We start from the raw sequence: 16,985 nt of genomic DNA on the forward strand, positions 1-16,985 counted from the left end.
TAGGAGAATTTTGCACTCATGAGTAACTATGAGCTACACACAAAAAAGAGCAGTTGTTACTTATTTTTAGCTCCTGCGCTATTCTTTTAAGAGCCAGAAAAAAATTGACACTCCTATCTTGCAGTTTCTGTTAGCAACACTGGAAAAACTGTTTTATATGCACATGAAAACAAACTAAGCAAGCTGAAATAATGTTTGTCATTAATCCTTGAGATATATAGAGCTGAATAATATGGACTGCGCTTTTCTAAACAAAAGCAGAATCTCCAAGTAAACCAACCACGTTGCCTGACCATTGTGCTGTTCTTCTAATGATGCTTTCTGATTCGCTCATCCTGAACGAATACGCAGATCAGGTGCTCTGACTGCACTCATTGCATGTTGTTGCAGGTGTGCGAATCAAACTACAGAAGTGAAAAGATCAGCATGACAGCCAGGCAATTAGCATTTTTTTAAAATGGTAACAATGGCAGTTCCCATATTTCTTTCACATCATTTTACCTTAAAAACGCTCCCCGAGACACAAGTTAACAAGAGCCCTAACTGCTGGGATGAAACCAATTACAAGAGTGTCACAGAGAGCACATTGTTCTTGTGAGCATACATTTCTTACCAAGGACAAATAAGAACTTTTACAGAAAGGCCTCTCGTAAGCCTTTTATTTTGTATAAATTGTGCTACTTTCTGCAAAGGACATGCTAAGCAAACATGCCTGTCGGTATGGTAGTTGCTCAATCTCAATACTGTAACAGAATAATAATAAACATGCGGAAGTGCTTTTAAAGAGAACCAGAGACGAAGCACCCTCATGTATTTTATTACATTCATCAGTGGGAACATGACAGTAAACACCTACCCTGCTTTTAGTTTCATTCTTATCTGCTTAATTAGTCTATTAGCATCTGTGATAAGAATCCCCGACTGGCTCAGTCTAGGTTTGACCTGGAATCATTATAGCTGAGTCACTCTTCTGTGGAGTCTTTTCAAGCCCAAGCCTGCCACCTCCTGGCTCAGATTTCCTGCTTTGCATACTGAGAGCTGTGATGACATGGGAGGGGCTGCTGCTGCTGAGAGAGAATCTCTGAAACAGACAAGTGTGGCTGCAATATGATCCCTGTGTGCTCTGTCTGCATAGATACTGATGATAACTGCAGTTTCATTCCTATGAGAGACACTTCCTACTGGCAGCTGCACATCATACCAAAATGAAAGCACACAGATGAAAGGCTGCAGCAGCCTTTCTCATACAGCCTAGATAGCAGCATAGTCTCATATAGCCTAGACAACACATCCAGAACAACTCATAACCCGGAAGCAGAAGGGATATGAGCCGGCGGCCATATTTAAATTTGTCCAGGAACAATAATGGATAAAAAAAACACTAAAAAAGGTACACCAGAGCGGCGAAATTATCAGGTAGAGCATTTATTCTTTACAAGCTATTGACTGATATGTTTATTTTGTGTGAAACGTTCATCTCTGGTTCCCTTTAAACACAAGAAAACACATAAACAATGCAGATATATACAACTTAGGCAATAATAGGGTACAAGAAAGAATTTTTTTTTTTTAATTGCACTTATGTTTATTTTTGAACAAAGCCAATGAGAATAATACACCTGTATTATTAACTGAAGTGCACTGCAGTATAGTATTCCAGGGTTTGTATTTCCCAAGATCCACAAGTGGCCATATCTGGCTATATTACGGAGGGAATCCACTTAAAGTATACCTGCCCCCAGACAAAGCTACCCATGGTAAGCAGAGGTATGTACATGCTGGATCCACATACCTCTGGGTGTTGTTCATTCCTCTCCTCGTTCCCCAATCCCCATAATCACTCCTCGAAAACTTTTCGGCTAAAGTAAAATTTTCAGACAGGAGGCAGGCTTGCTGGGAGGTTAAGGGAAGGCTTGCCTCTTCCTGTCTGAAAATGTGACTTTCGCTGGAAGTATCACGTGACTCGGCACGTTATGACATCACACATGTGCCAATATCACGTGGTACAGGCGCTTGCAGTGCAGCAGACACTGGATGCCAGGAGTCACGCCGGCAGAGATGAGACTTTCCAACACTGAGTATAGCCACCGGGGGAGAGGGGGGTAAAACACTTTACACTTGGAGGGACACCAGCCAGGATTCTATCTGCAGTCACGATATCGATCACCGCTACTGCTGTGCACCCGATCCAGCCCTTGTGACCACTGATTTTTCCGCCACTCTCGATCGATACATTCAAATTATTTCTGCCGGAAATCGATTGAAAAATTAATTGTGTGGTAAATTGATTAATAGATATATCGTGCAGCCATGTTGCTGCAACAATTCTCTTCCAATTCGATAAGATTATCGAATTGGAAGGTTTATTGGGTGGCAATATTGAGTAATGTATGTGCCCCCTTAAGCCTAATCTACACGATAAGATTCTTTATACGATTCGATTGCGATTCTATTTACGATCCGATTAAATTCGACATGTCCGATTGGGATTCGATTCAATTCGATTTGCCATTGCAAAACAATGGCAAATCAAATTGAATCGAATCCCAATCGGACATGTCGAATTTAATTGTATCGTAAATAGAATCGCAATCGAATCGTATAAAGAATCTTATCGTGTAGATTGAGCTTTAGTCAATTTTGATGAAATCTACAAGTGATCTCAGTAATCTCAGAGAGTTCATTGAACGAAAGGGTGACCAGACACGGGGGTAGGGGGCAGCAGCCATGGCAACTACATCCAGGTAGCAGACAATGGTCACACTTTGCACAGTCCCACCAGAACAGAGTGAGTGTGTCGGTGACCGAAGTGGTCAATTACAATGTATGGGCAGTGCGTTCACATGCAGCAACGGGGGCAAGGAAGCCAGAAATGTATGCAGCCCAACAGACTCCAATCCCACTATAACTGAAACATAATTTTGTGAATTTTTAAATAAGTATATTTAGAACTTACTGAGGAGTTCTTACCATATAAAGGCAGAAACCCATAGGCTTAGGAGCTCTCATAGCAGCTATGATCTGTGAAAGTACTGTAGATGTCAAAGTGTAAGATTTGCATTAAGCATTATAACAAATGCCTTGTTACATGTCACAAGCTAAATAAGCACGCCTCATCCATTAAATCAATTTAGTGACCTGCAGGTTATGACAGCTTTAACGTCATTACGATATTAAATCTCTAAGTGAAACAAATCACTGCTTCCCTGTGCTTTTTGTCCTACTGAGCTACTGCATACCGCTCAGCTCTGTTACTTCTAACTGTCAAATTCCCATTGATCATTGTGACAGCCAGGCTTTAGGACTGGGAGATCTGCGGTCCTTCAGGTGATGAAAAACTTCATATCCCAGCAGGGCCTGCCAAACCATTGGATGCAAGGCATCCTGGGATTAAATGGATTTGGAGCTGCTAGCAGTCCTAGTGAGCTAAGGCAGGGAACACACTAGGCAGAAGGGCTAGCGTTGCGGAGAAAGCAACAAAAACTCACATAATGCGTCACTGGGCTGCATGAAAAAAAACGCATATACTTGCATTCTGCAATGTGCGTTTTTAAAAACACCAGTTTTGTTGCATATTCTTCAATAACGCACATAATAAAAGTCAATGGTGACACAGAGGTATTGCGTTTTAGTGCGTTTTGCATGCGTGTTTTTAAAAAACAAATCAAGTTTGATGATGTATTTCCGATTCCTGTTGACTTCCTAGTGATTTGCATAAAACACATGCAAAACGCATACGCGATTTATATACGCGAACCGCAAATGCATTAAAACGCACACAAAATGCAAGAAAAACGCATGTGCAGAAAAAAACCGCAAAAGCACAGAAAATGCACTAAAAATGCACATGCAGCAAAATGCTACGTTTCCCGCACTGCCTAGTGTGTTCCCAGCCTAAAACCACCCAGTGGCCTGTAACAGTGCTTGATAGAAAGATGGGTGAGTCTATCCTTAGAACTCCAGTTTTCATTTTCCTATAAAATGTTCATGCATGGAGAAACCTGGCTCCTTGCTAGGTAAGCTGCATTTTCTACAGCTGCTTGTATTGCAGTTTGTTAACCAAAACCTACTGATGGGAGATTTGTCAGCTCTCTTACAAAGCAAGCATTGGTAAGTAACCAGGGCTGTGGAGTCGGTCCAAAAATCCACCGACTCCGACTCCTCAGTTTAGGATTCCACCGACTCCGACTCCTCTAATTTGCATATTACAAATTTGTTGATTAAAAGTATGTAACATGAAATTTGTCTCTTAACTGCCAACGCTTAGGAATTTTACAAGACAACTGAAGTGAGAAGGATATGTAGACTACTATATTTATTCCCTTTAGACTAAAACTAGTCCTTGGTAAGAGTACTTGTAAAAGGTATAAACCGGAACAAAGAACATCCATCAGGCCCTAGGCAATGTAAGTGTGGGTACATGTAAGAATGATGTGCAGGTACTCTGCAGGGGAATAAGGAGATTCTTCATCTATTACACATTCTTCATGCACAATCTGAACAAGGTTTATGGGTGACAGACAACACCTCTGTGTTCAATGTGCACAGCATTCTCAGTGGAGTCCCTGCAGCTCTGTGGGGAGTGCATATGTAGAGTATAGTACTACTGTGTAACAAAGTAAACCTGAGACAGATGAAATTAAAGTTTTATACATACCTGGGGTTTCCTCCAGCCGCCTTCAGGATAATCAGTCCCTCGTTGTCCTCCTCCACCACCTGGATCTTCTGCTATGAGTCCAGGTACTTGAGCCAGTCGGGCGTAGTGCGCATGCACACACTCCGCCGCCAGGAGCATACTACACCTGTGCAGCACTATTGCGCAGGTGCAGAATGTTCCTGGCTGTGGGAGCGGCATGCGGCCGGACAGCGCTGACTGGCTGAATTACCAGGACTCATATCAGAAGATCCGGGTGGTGGAGGACAGCGAGGGACTGATTAGCCTGAAGGGGGCTGGAGGAAGCCCCCAGGTATGTATAAAACTTTGCTTTTCATCCGTCTCAGGTACCCTTTAATTTGTAGTCGCCAAACCAAATTTTAACAACATATCAAATTATTTGATTTCATCAGCAAAGGGAGTGCATACATTTGCATAAATCAGCATCAATGCAGAATTATTTCCATCTCATTGACCATCTCTATTAGTGACACGGCTACACATCAGGCTTTATTCTTACAGCATAGATGTTATTTAGTATATATAAGAGATTCCTGTGTACACATCATATATACAGTCACAATCAGATATGTATATCTGACCTTAAAAATACGGGGACTGCTTTATTGAAGCAGCACAAGTAACTAATTTTGATTGGTTTATTTCATTTTTGTGGACTAAGCACAGCTATTACTGTATATATACCAGGGCTGTGGAGTCGGAGTCGGAGTCGAGGAGTCGGAGTCGGGGCAATTTTGGGCACCCGGAGTCGGAGTTGGAGTCGTGGTTTCAGAAACTGAGGAGTCGGAGTCAGGAGTCGGAGTCGCATGATTTTTGTACAAAATCCACAGCCCTGTTAAGTATTCGACTAAGGAGTCGGAGTCGAGGAGTCGGAGTCTGAGAAATTTTGGGTACCCGGAGTCGGAGTCGTGGTTTCAGAAACTGAGGAGTCGGAGTCGGAGTATTTTTGTACCGACTCCACAGCCCTGATATATACTGTATATATACATTATTTTTAATGACTATTATCTGAGAAATAGAACATTTTATCATATTTTCTATTTTAATTACAGTTACAAATTCATTAGGAGTCGGAGTCGGTGAATTTTTTCCCGACTCCGACTCCAGGCACCCAAAATTGCCCGACTCCACGACTCCGACTCCACAGCCCTGTAAGTAACAAAACAAAAAGGAACAAAGAGCAGCCAGGAAGATACTTTATTTGAAAGGTTAAATAACAGGAACGTTCTTGAGGATGGCAATATACCTTCTGGTAAATAGTAAGTAGACTTTTATTCAGAATGTGCTTTCCTAGTCACAGCTGACTTGTTCAAATTCATATTGGATGGATTACATGGATAAGTTGTAATGCAGTGTCTGGATGGTGGATGGTTAAGGGCTGTGCCTCTGACACAGGAGACTAAGGCTCAAATCTGAGCTCTTCCTGTTCAGTAAGTCTGCACCTATTAAGTAAAGAGTCCTTGGTCCAGACTCCCTAACACTGCACTGCTGCAGCTCAAGCGCTTTGAGTCCGGCAGGAGAAAAGAACAATATAAAATGTTATTTGTCTTGTCTTTTTAACCTGAAGGATTCGGGTAGACTTTTTAACCTGAGGAAGTCAAGTGTGACCAGTGAAATATATTGTGGATAAAGGTCTACCTACCATTTACTAGAGACTGCTTTGTTATCCTTGAGGAAGTAAGCAACTCTACCTTCATTTAATATTTAAAATGTTTTATATTGTATTGTGCCTTTTCCCTGCCAATAAGTTACCGAATTTAGGCATCCCTCACACCTACACTACACCTACCAAAGCTGAGCTATCTACAGTAGCAATAAAAAGTATGTGAACCCTTTGGAATTATATGGATTTCTGCACAAATTGGTCATAAGATGTGATCTGCTCATCTAAGTCACAACAATAGACAATCACAGTCTGCTTAAACTAATACCACACAAATAATTTAATGTTTCCATGTTTTTACTGAACACACCATGTAAACATCCGCAAAGCAGGTGGAAAAGGTATGTGAACCCTTGGATTTAATAACTGGTTGAACCTCCTTTGGCAGCAATAACTTCAACCAAACGTTTCCTGTAGTTATAGCGCTACATAATATGTCAGCGCTATATAAATACTTACAATAAATAAATAATGCAAGGAATAACAGTAAACTACATTTCAGCTTGCCTACTTTGTATTAATTGTTTGTGGGAGGAATCCAGTAAACTTGCACAAAAAGATCCTTCTGGTGTTTTTACCTCAACTTCAATACAATCTTGGTTTGTTAAAATGTCAATTCATGCAAAATCATCCACTTGTCAGTACGATCTTCACACAGACCGTGGTGTCACCCAGGACAACCACACAAGAGGAATGGGTTGCCGACTGCCTGGCTCAAAATAAAACGTGTCGTAGCCACTTTAATGCTGTTTTTTTTCACCTCAGAAGAGAAGTTTGTCATTGAAAATTTGATACAACAAATGAACTGAATGCACATTGACTGGTTTCAAAGTAGTTACTATATTCTTATAGCAAACCTAAATTGTTTTTTTATACAAACAAATTAAAGCCAACCTAAAGTGGGGAGGGGAGTAAAAAGTTAGATTACTCATTTCAGTAGCTGAAAGCCTCTGGCTGGCCCAGAGACTGGATCCTTCAACACCCACCGTTCCAGTTTAGGGTTCCTCCTCATCTGGCCACACATTCAGACCAGGCAAGTACAAGTAAGGTTCATGTATGCTTAATATAATCAAGCTGCTCATCCACAGCTTTTCTTCTCCACGCTTCATGTTACTGAGCATACGAAGGACGTTAATCCCGCATGCCCAGGCTGGATGCACTCGTCCACAGCCATACTCACGGCCATAAGATAGCTATTCAACAGATTTTTTCGAATAGTTATAGATGGACACTGCACCGGAAAAGTGGGCTGTAAGCTATTCTGGGAAGCCTCTAGACTATCAAGAGACTTCCCACTACTGAGGTAAATATCTTAACTTTTCTTCAAAAGCCACTTCAGGTGTCCTTTTAAAGCAATTCCAAAAGAATTTTTGGCAAAAAAATCCCATCGGTAGCATCAGAGCAGAAAGAGAAGCAAGGGCGCCTTGCTCTGTGCAACTCATGCAACAAGTCGGGCATTTCTGGGCACTTTTTACTATAAAGAGGCGCAGTTGCCATGGCAATTTGATTTTACAGTCAGTAATAGAAATACAAAACTTGCTGCAAATGAGGAGGACAATGAACCCTTTCAATCAATAACATAACATTACAAAACACCCTGAGCAGATCCAAACCATGTTTATGGCTGTCATATAACAAAAGTGTAATTAGCCATTAAGGATATTGTATTGCCTCAGGAATGCACACTGAATGAAGTACAGTTCCTTGCCGCTAGGTGAAATTATATACATATATATATATATATATGTATCTGCCAGGTGGACACATTAACCACTTGAGGACCACGGTGTTAAACCCCCCTCCCCCTAGTGACCAGGCCATTTTTACTAAATGGGCCTCTTCAGCTTTAAGGCCTCGCTGCAGGGCCGCACAACTTGGCACACAATTGATTCCCCCTCCCCCCTTTTTCCTCACCAACAGAGCTCTGTGTTGGTGGGGTCTGATCGCCCCCTATGTCTTTTTTTTTTTTTAATAAATATTTATTGTATTTAATTGTGAATAAATTTGCTCATTTTTTATTCCCCCCTCCCTCTCCCGCCAGACAAGACAGACAATCAGTGTGATAAGCTGTCATAGGCTTCAGCCTATGACACCTGATCACTTTCCTGTGTCCTCAGTACAGCTCTGCCTAAGATCGCAGCGATGTACAGGATTATTAGACAGCGATCGCCGCTGGGAGGCTGAAGACGGAGTGGAAATGTGTGTGCATCAGCGCACACGCGCTCTCCTGCAAGTCCCATAGGAAACCATTCACGACAATCGGCGAGGAGTGGTCCTGGGGCTGCCGATGCGTTCACGCCAATCGGTGTGGAGCGGTCGGCAGGTACTGGCGCCAGCTCCACTGACAACAGTTGGACAAAACACATATAGCCATGGATTGGCTGGATTTATTATGTTGAGCTGTGGAGAATGCTGGGGATGGTGTTACAGCAAACCTGGCCTGAGTTTTACACCCACTGCCTGCTATCAGGTGCCAAAAGTTTGCAATGCGTGACAACATAATGGGGGTTGCTGAAATGTGAGTGAAGTGTTCTTGTACCTCACAGCAAGAAATCAGCTGTAATAATTACGTAACAGCCCCAAATCTTCTCTCACTGTGGATGCTGCAAGTTATTGCAGTCATACACTTGTTAATTTAAAAGGAATCTGAAGTGAAAATAACCTTATGAAATAATGAATTGTGTGTGTAGTACAGCTAAGAAATACAACATTAGTAGTGAAGAACAGAGTCTCATATTGTTTCCAGTACAGGAACAGTTAAAGAGAACCTGAGGTGGGGTTCTGACAATGCTATACACATACAGAGGCTGGGTCTGCCTATACAGCCCAGCCTCTGTTGCTATCCAGATCCCCCCTAAGCCCCCCCCCCCCCTGTGCTCTGCTGTCCCCCATAAATCACAGTCGCGCTGTAGACACGCAGCGTGTCTATGTCTATGTCTATGTCTATGTACTACTACTTTTTTGTGGCTTATCTTTTTATCTACTTTTTATGCAGGACACCACTTCCCATGAATGTATGCGTAGTGTGTTTTTGTGGGTAGAGCATGTGAGGATTGGTTCTGCTTTTTGCTTACAATAAAACATCATTATATTCATTATAGATAAAAAAATTTTATAGTATATTTTTATCACCTGCGCACTTGTAGAATAGAATTTTACCTATGTACTGTCAGTCTCGGCGCTCCCCCCGCCTCCTGCATAGCTCCGGTCCCCGCCCGCGTCCCTTCTCTCCCCGCTGATTGGAGGGAAGGGACGCGGGCGGGGACCGGAGCTATGCAGGAGGCGGGGGAGCGACGAGATTGACAGTACAGAGGTGTGATTTATGGGGGATAGCAGAGCGCAGGAGGGGGGGGCTTAGGGGGGAACTGGATAGCAACAGAGGCTGGGCTGTATAGGCAGACTCAGCCTCTGTATGTGGATGGCATTGTCAGAACCCCACCTGGGGTTCTCTTTAAGAAACGTCAGTTGTTATCTATGCAAAAGAGCTTCTCTGAGCTCTCCGACCCAACTTGAGTGCTACATTTCTGTTTTCTGAAGCACTTATACATCAAAGAAACAGGGAAAGACAGTTTCAGATAAGGTTTTAATGCAGGGAAGTTCAAAGAGTCATTAGTTGTTTCATAGTTTAAAATACATAGGGGTTGATTCACTATAACAAATAGCGTGCCTTATCAGAGTTAACATGCCTTATCAGCATCAACATGCCTTATCAGAGTAGCATAACGGGTGCTACAAACTTATGCCTGCTAATAACAATGACTAGAGCTCCACTCCTACTGCCCTGAGCCCCTGCGGGTCCAATCACTTTAAATTACATTATCCCCACACTTTGATTGGACCAATAGGCGGCCTGTCAAGTTTCCTGTCAAGTAACAGGCAGCCTATTGGGCCAATCAAAGTGCGGGGATAATGTAATTTAAAGTGATTGGACCCGCAGGGGCTCAGAGCAGGACAAGTGGAGCTCTCGTCATTGCCAGTTAGCAGGCATACGTTCGTAGCACTTGCTATGGTACTCTGATAAGGCATGCTAACTCTGATAACAATAATATAATAATAATAATAATAATAATATGAACATTTGTATAGCGCTTTTCTTCTGTTGGACTCAAAGCGCTCCAGAGCTGCAGCCACTAAGGACGCGCTCAAGAGGCCATCCTGTAGTGTTAGGGAGTCTTGCCTTGAACTCCTTACTGAATAGGTACTGACCCTAGCCAGGATCGAACCCTGGTCTCCCATGTCAAAGGCAGAGCCCTTAACCAGTACTCTATTCAGCCACTGCTGATAAGATGTGTTAACTCTGATAATGCATGCTATTTGTTATAGCGAATCAACCCCATAGTGTAGTTTGTAAACTGCAGATATGACAAAATGATGCAATGTTATGAAATAAAATAAAAATACGAGAGACTTCTTTGCAACTAATGTTCTATTCATTATCCGTACTACACATACAATAAGAAAGTTTTTTACACTTCAGTGTCACTTTAATATCTTTATGGTATCGCAACTATGTTCTGATGTGACCCAGGTGAAGGCTGCAAGCCTTTGCCACCCAATAACGACTATTTAAGGGGAAAAAAAATCTAGTTCATTATTGTTTTATCACTTATGTTTTCCAAGCATGTAAATCAGTTACAGCGAAACCATCACACACGCTTTGCTGCTCACAGAGCAGCTTGATCTGCACTAGAAACGTGTCTGATCCTGGCACATCCTCGCCTGATAAATCCTTCCACTTCCTCTGCCAGGAATGCCGGCAGGACTGGAGTGCTGAGCACCTGTTGTCTTCTCTTGGGGAAAACAAGAAAGCCAACACATAGTTGGAAAGCAGACGACTTCTGGGGGGCTCTGGCATGTTTATAATCTATCTTTCAGTTAACAAATGCAGAGCTCTCGGGGGCTGAAGAACATCTGGGGTTCCCTCATCCCTTTTAGCTCCTACAAACATCCGTGTGCTTCAGATGTCTAACCTCACGGAGAACAAAGACTACAGCAGCATCAATGCCAACAGACATTACTGCCCACGTACAGCACACAGGCAGATCAGCACTATAATTAAATGGGAGAAAAAAGAAATCACTTAGTTGAAAGCTCAGGTGCATTAAGATAATTGGCTTATTTAAAATACTGACATAAGCAAGCCTAATGCAAAAGCCTGCACTGCCATAGTGCATAAAGTGCGAAATCTCAGCAGCACAAAGTGCTTGTCATGTGTCAGCCATCACCCTCTTTACAAAGAGAGCCTGTCACGGATACTTCTTTGCTGGAAGCTGCCCATGCCTATGGCTGTACTGGCTCCTTGCTGAAGCAGTTATAATCTCATTGGAGTTCAGGTAATTCCTGATGCCGCTAGCCTTTTCTCCAGCGATCCGCTGAGTGGGATGATACTTAGCCAATTACTGTTGTTGTTGTTCCTGCCATGAGTTGCAGTGGGAAATGCTCGACTAACTCAATAAGCTGCTTGGCAGAAAGCTAAGCAGAACATCTGTTCCTTATATTGATCGTGGGAAATCTGTCATCTACAGTGATCAATATATACTGTGGTGTACATAGCTTACCCTCCCTGGCGGTATGACTATTTCTGGATTTTAGGGTCTAAAAGCTGTGCAATTTTTTTTACAAACTTTTAGACCCTAAAACCAGGGGGAAAAAATCATACATTGAGACCTGTAGCAGCACTAGGATCCAGCATTGCAATTCTCCATCCATCCTCTAGGAGGTGCTGTAACCTTACAGTGAGATCGTTGTCTGCCATCATGATGACAATCTGGAGTGCACCCAAGAACCAGAAGATCGGCGGCCAGCATCTAGACCCCGGGGGAGGCATGTTGAAATGCCCGCTGCGCTTCAGGCTCTGCATAGACCTCCCGGTGGCTACCCCGAGTCAGACTCTGATTTCTGCTCCCGGCTTCATTTTTCCACCTCGAGCCTTTCTCAGGGTTACCACCAGGGAGGTTAACATAGAAGTTACATAACAGCTCCAAGGTGTTCACCTCACAGTGGGGATCCTCACCTGCTTGAGTGTCTCGGAAGCTGCATGCAGTAAGGGAGAGATCGCACTTGCATTTGCAGGAATCGCAAACATTTCCCCGCAAGCATTTTGCCGCACAATTGTACGATTTGATGAGCATTTGATTTCTATGAAAAACTGCCTGCGTTGTGCGAGAAAGTAGTGCAGGTTGTATTTTTTTTTTCTACCGCTATGCGGAATCACATATATCTTCGGAAAACGAAGCAGCACCACAGACATTCATTATATGCGATTCTGCATGCGTATTTGGTCTACAGCAAAACGCTTCTGATTTACTCAAGTATGACCCCTGCCTCAGACAGCCTGACCTGGAAATTATAGCTGCTGCTAATTATACAGTACATTACAAATGGTATTCCTGCTCAACACACAATCCAATAAGACATCACAGAAATCTCCACTAAAGTGTACCGGTCATCCATGCAGCATGAAAGCAAGCAAACAATTAGCTCATTTGAGATTCGTTTTAAACACTAAACAGCACTTCCTTTTGCATGGAAAATGAAAGGACAAGGCCATGAAAAAGAAAACACTCTAATCTAAAGACAGACATGAGATACACCAAGATGCTAGCACCAGTTCACAATTTGAACATACTTAACATATTTCAAATGACCTCCCAATTGTTGTTGTACTGCAAAATGAAGCATAGCTATCAACAGTGACTGAGAGAACCAGTTTAGAAAAGAAAATCTATTATGGGCAAACCTCATCACCATGTGAGACACAACAGAAAGGGCTTACCTCTGCCATCCTGCGCTACATGCATCTCACCCTTTCATCTTTGTACCAGACCTATTTCCCTCTGCTGCATTCTCTCAAAGAGCTGAGCATCCTGTTGTCTGTGTAATGTGTGACAATTCTTTACTCAGATCTCACACTTTGTCACACTCTTATCATCAGAGCGCTGCATGCACTTACTTCCCAGTGAAAAGGTTTCTATTTATTTTTTTCCCCATATATCACACCTGAATTATGCAGGTCATAAAAAATGTTAAAGGGAAGGTTCAAGCAAAAAAAAAAAAAATGAGTTTCACTTACCTGGGGCTTCTACCAGCCCCATGCAGCCATCCTGTGCCCTCGTAGTCACTCACTGCTGCTCCAGTCCCCCGCTGGCAGCTTTCTGACCTCGGAGGTCAGGGCCGAATTGCGTACATTTTTACACATTCTCGCTAGTGCAGGAACATTAACGCATACATTTTTACGCGTTAGTGGTGCAACGCGTACATTTTTGTTCCTGCACTAGCTGGAATGCGTAAAAATGTATGCAATGTGGCCCTGACCTCCGAGGTCAGAAAGCTGCCAGCGGGGGACTGGAGCAGCAGTGAGTGACTACAAGGGCACAGGATGGCTACATGGGGCTGGTAGAAGCCCCAGGTAAGTAAAACTCATTTTTTTTTTTGCTTGGACCTTCCCTTTAAACAATGATTGCTAAAAGATCAACTCCTAACAAAACTCTGGTTTTCAGTGGTTCGTTCTGAGTTTTGTGGGGAAGCTGAACAGCCAACGTTCAAGCTAAAGTTATAAAACTAATGCCTACCTCTAGTGATTTATGTCTAAATGTGTCCATACATAGATGTACCACCAGATCGACTAGGAGGCCCCATTCACACTAGAAATCGCTAAACGCAAACATTGAGCGATTTTCTGGCGTTTTTCCTAGTGATTTCCCAGCGATTTTTCACAGTATAGAAAGCGTTTTTCCAGTGATTAGCATTTTGCGATTTCTAGTTCAATATAAGCCTGCAAAATCGCTCAGAAAACACTGCAGGCTACGAGTTTGCATTTCAGCAAATTGCGTAGATGAGAACACTTCAATATACTTTCATTGTACACAAGTTTTTTTAAACCGCTAGCGATTTTCAGCAATGCTGAAATCGCTGACAACGCACAAGTGTGAATGGGCCCTTAGTTGAAATCTGACCAGAGAGGGCTCTATTGCCTGGCCACACACTGCATTTCAGTATAATGTATTGGAAATCATTCTAGCATCACTACATGTGCCAGTGTTGTGTGGAGCAGGCACCATACACCAAATGACAGGATTCGTGCCAGTAGACAGGTGAGCCTGTAACACCAGGCACAGGCAAGGGACACATACATTTTGGGGGACACCGGGCAGGGGTCCGTTGGTCATTGCAATATCGAATGCCATTAATACCCCACCACACCCCCTCCCAAATCGAGCCCTAACGACCAAGATTTCCCATCATTCCTAGTCGATCTATTAAATGGATTTCAACTGGAAATCAAATGCTAGATCAATCAGATGGCCATGTTGCTGCACCAATTCTCTACCAATTCAATACAATTACTAAATCAGAAGGCTTATCGACCCGCAATATCAAGCAATGTATGGCACCCTTAGTGTTCCACAATGCCCTGAAATACCTGCTATGTCCTGAAAATAGTGGCAGTCTTATGACAACTGCTGCAAATTTTTGCACGTAAATGAGAGGCAGGTCTTGTTTGCAGAACTTACCACCCAGAAAAAAATTCAATTTCAGGCCACAGTAATTCTGATAAAACATTAAATAAGCACACCACTATTAACCTAGTATAATCATCACCTACACTGTTCAGAATCTCAGCAATGGGACAAAACACATGACACCTCTCTGTGTTTGTTCCCCTGGGGCAATGGGTGTCAACTTTCCTCACTAACTACTCCATAACCTTCTTTAGGTCCTAAGGACAGACCTCAGAACTGAACATCATGGTGAATGCGTACAAGTACAATAATATAATAAAACTATTCACATAAGGTTAATCACTTTTTTTTTAGCCTGTCCACTGCAGACTACCATCAATTCACACTGTTGTTGTATAAAATGACTATGCAAATTTCAGTTTGACTTGAACCAGAATTTCCATAATACAAAAAGAAACCTTGCATAAGGCAAAATATACATATTTGGAAACTTCTGGAAAATTAGATTTTGCTGTTCGTGCAAATATCAGTTCAAATCAAACTGGAATTTGCATCTAGTCTAATATTAATATTTGTGTGCTGTTTTACAGTGTATACATACAGTATAGTCTTGTCACTAACTGTACCTCAGAGGAGCCCACAGTCAGTCTAATCCCTACCATGGTCATATTGTCATTGTAGTCTAGGGCCAACTTAGGGGGAAGCTGAATTTATTTACCTGTATGTTTTTTTTTTGGATGTGGGAAACCAAAGTGCCCGGAAGAAACCCACGCAGACACGGGGAGAACATACAAAGTCCGTGAAGATAGTGCCCTGGCTGGGACCCAGCGCTGCAAGACAAGAGTACTATCCACTACGCCTCCGTGCTGCCCACACACCACTTTATTTCAATGTAAACAGGAATGACATTAGCTGAATCAAGGACAGCAGCAGCTATGTAAATGTAACTGTCAGCTGAGAGGCATCTTCTGCCTTTGATTTGGCATTTGTCACTTCCATTTCCTATTGAGCAAGAATTCGCATGTTTAACAAAACATCATAATTGATGGTCAAAAATGTAACCAAAATGCAATAACAACATAAGTGATGATCAAAAGGATATACAGAGAGCTATCACAGTAAGAATGAATGGCATCCCCAACGGGCATTTCCAGAGAAGGAAGAGACTTCACAAGTGGGCATGTCCCTGCAGCCTGGGTGAGTGGACCATACAGGGATGGCTGTCAGGACCCCAGGTGGCCGCCAGTGTCCCCCTGTGACCTCCCCCGGTGGTGGCCTGTCCGTGCTGGGATCATGCAGCATTGCCTGTGGACAGACATCCCTGTCTCCCCCGCCCCACATCACTGCCATGGCCTCTCTGTCCCCTGACTCCGCAATCCTGCGGCACTGCGCAAGCTTTCCCCTCCGGCTGCACTGCAACTCTCAGCATGCTGCACGGCTCGCATGCTCTTCTGGCATGCTGACATTTGTAGTTCCTCAACAGCTGGAGGGCCGCAGGTTATCCATGTCTGCTGCCACCTCCTGTCCCCGCCGCCCCTCCCTCACCTTCCTCTTGATCTGGCCTGAAGTAGACACCTTCCGGCTGAGCTTCTGCGGCTCGGGCTCCGGCTCGCTGTCCGATGAATCCTCGGCCGGGGCCCCGGAATCCGCCGCAGCCAGGGAGGCCGCCATCAGCAGCCGCAAGCCGGGGACATGGACACACACAGGGCCAGCAGCAGGGGACCGGGAGCATCTGGGGAAACAGCGACATCTGCTGGTAGCCGAGACCCACAGCAAGCATGGGCACAGCGCCAGCTACTGGTGAATCGGTGCAGCGCCTGGGGAAAGAATTAAACCTCCCACAATGCTCTGCTTTGTCATCTTCCTTGTCCTGGCTGGAATGCTGCATCTACCGGAAGTCACGTTATCAGGTCTATTATAAATTGCACTGGCTCCTTGGCTGTCTTCCACTGTCTGGCTAGCTGCTGTATTCGCAATTTAATGAATATAGGTACAGGTAATTTAACGTGATATTTGCCCAAACTGCTTCTCCAGCTCTAGAGATGATCAGTTAATTCTCATAGGAGAACACAGAAAAGTGAACATAATCAATTAGGTGAAGAAACAGTAAAGGTGGCAATGGTGTAACAATAGTGGGTGCAGGTGTTGTGACTGCACCGAGCCCCTGGACCAGAGGGGCCCTCCT

General features: G+C 43.4%; 2 protein-coding genes across 4 annotated transcripts in view; one reads left to right on the plus strand and one right to left on the minus strand.

The window, feature by feature from the left end:
* Positions 1–16,640, minus strand: part of DGKD (diacylglycerol kinase delta) — a 157,599-nt gene extending 140,959 nt beyond the window's left edge. For 2 of the 3 annotated variants that reach the window (XM_068280598.1, XM_068280599.1), the window contains exon 1: positions 16,346–16,640. In XM_068280598.1, coding sequence (XP_068136699.1) covers positions 16,346–16,471 — 126 coding nt within the window. In that variant the 5' untranslated portion in view covers positions 16,472–16,640. The remainder of the gene's footprint in view (positions 1–16,345) is intronic. The other variant, XM_068280597.1, reaches the window with a different exon arrangement.
* Positions 16,641–16,684: 44 nt separating this feature from the next.
* D2HGDH (D-2-hydroxyglutarate dehydrogenase) overlaps positions 16,685–16,985 on the plus strand; it is a 49,693-nt gene continuing 49,392 nt past the window's right edge. Inside the window, exon 1 of the mRNA XM_068280604.1 lies at positions 16,685–16,796. The gene's annotated coding sequence lies outside the window, so the exon portion shown is untranslated. The remainder of the gene's footprint in view (positions 16,797–16,985) is intronic.

Source organism: Hyperolius riggenbachi, chromosome 4 (genome assembly GCF_040937935.1).
Source record: "Hyperolius riggenbachi isolate aHypRig1 chromosome 4, aHypRig1.pri, whole genome shotgun sequence".
In the NCBI taxonomy this organism is placed as follows: Eukaryota; Metazoa; Chordata; class Amphibia; order Anura; family Hyperoliidae; genus Hyperolius; species Hyperolius riggenbachi.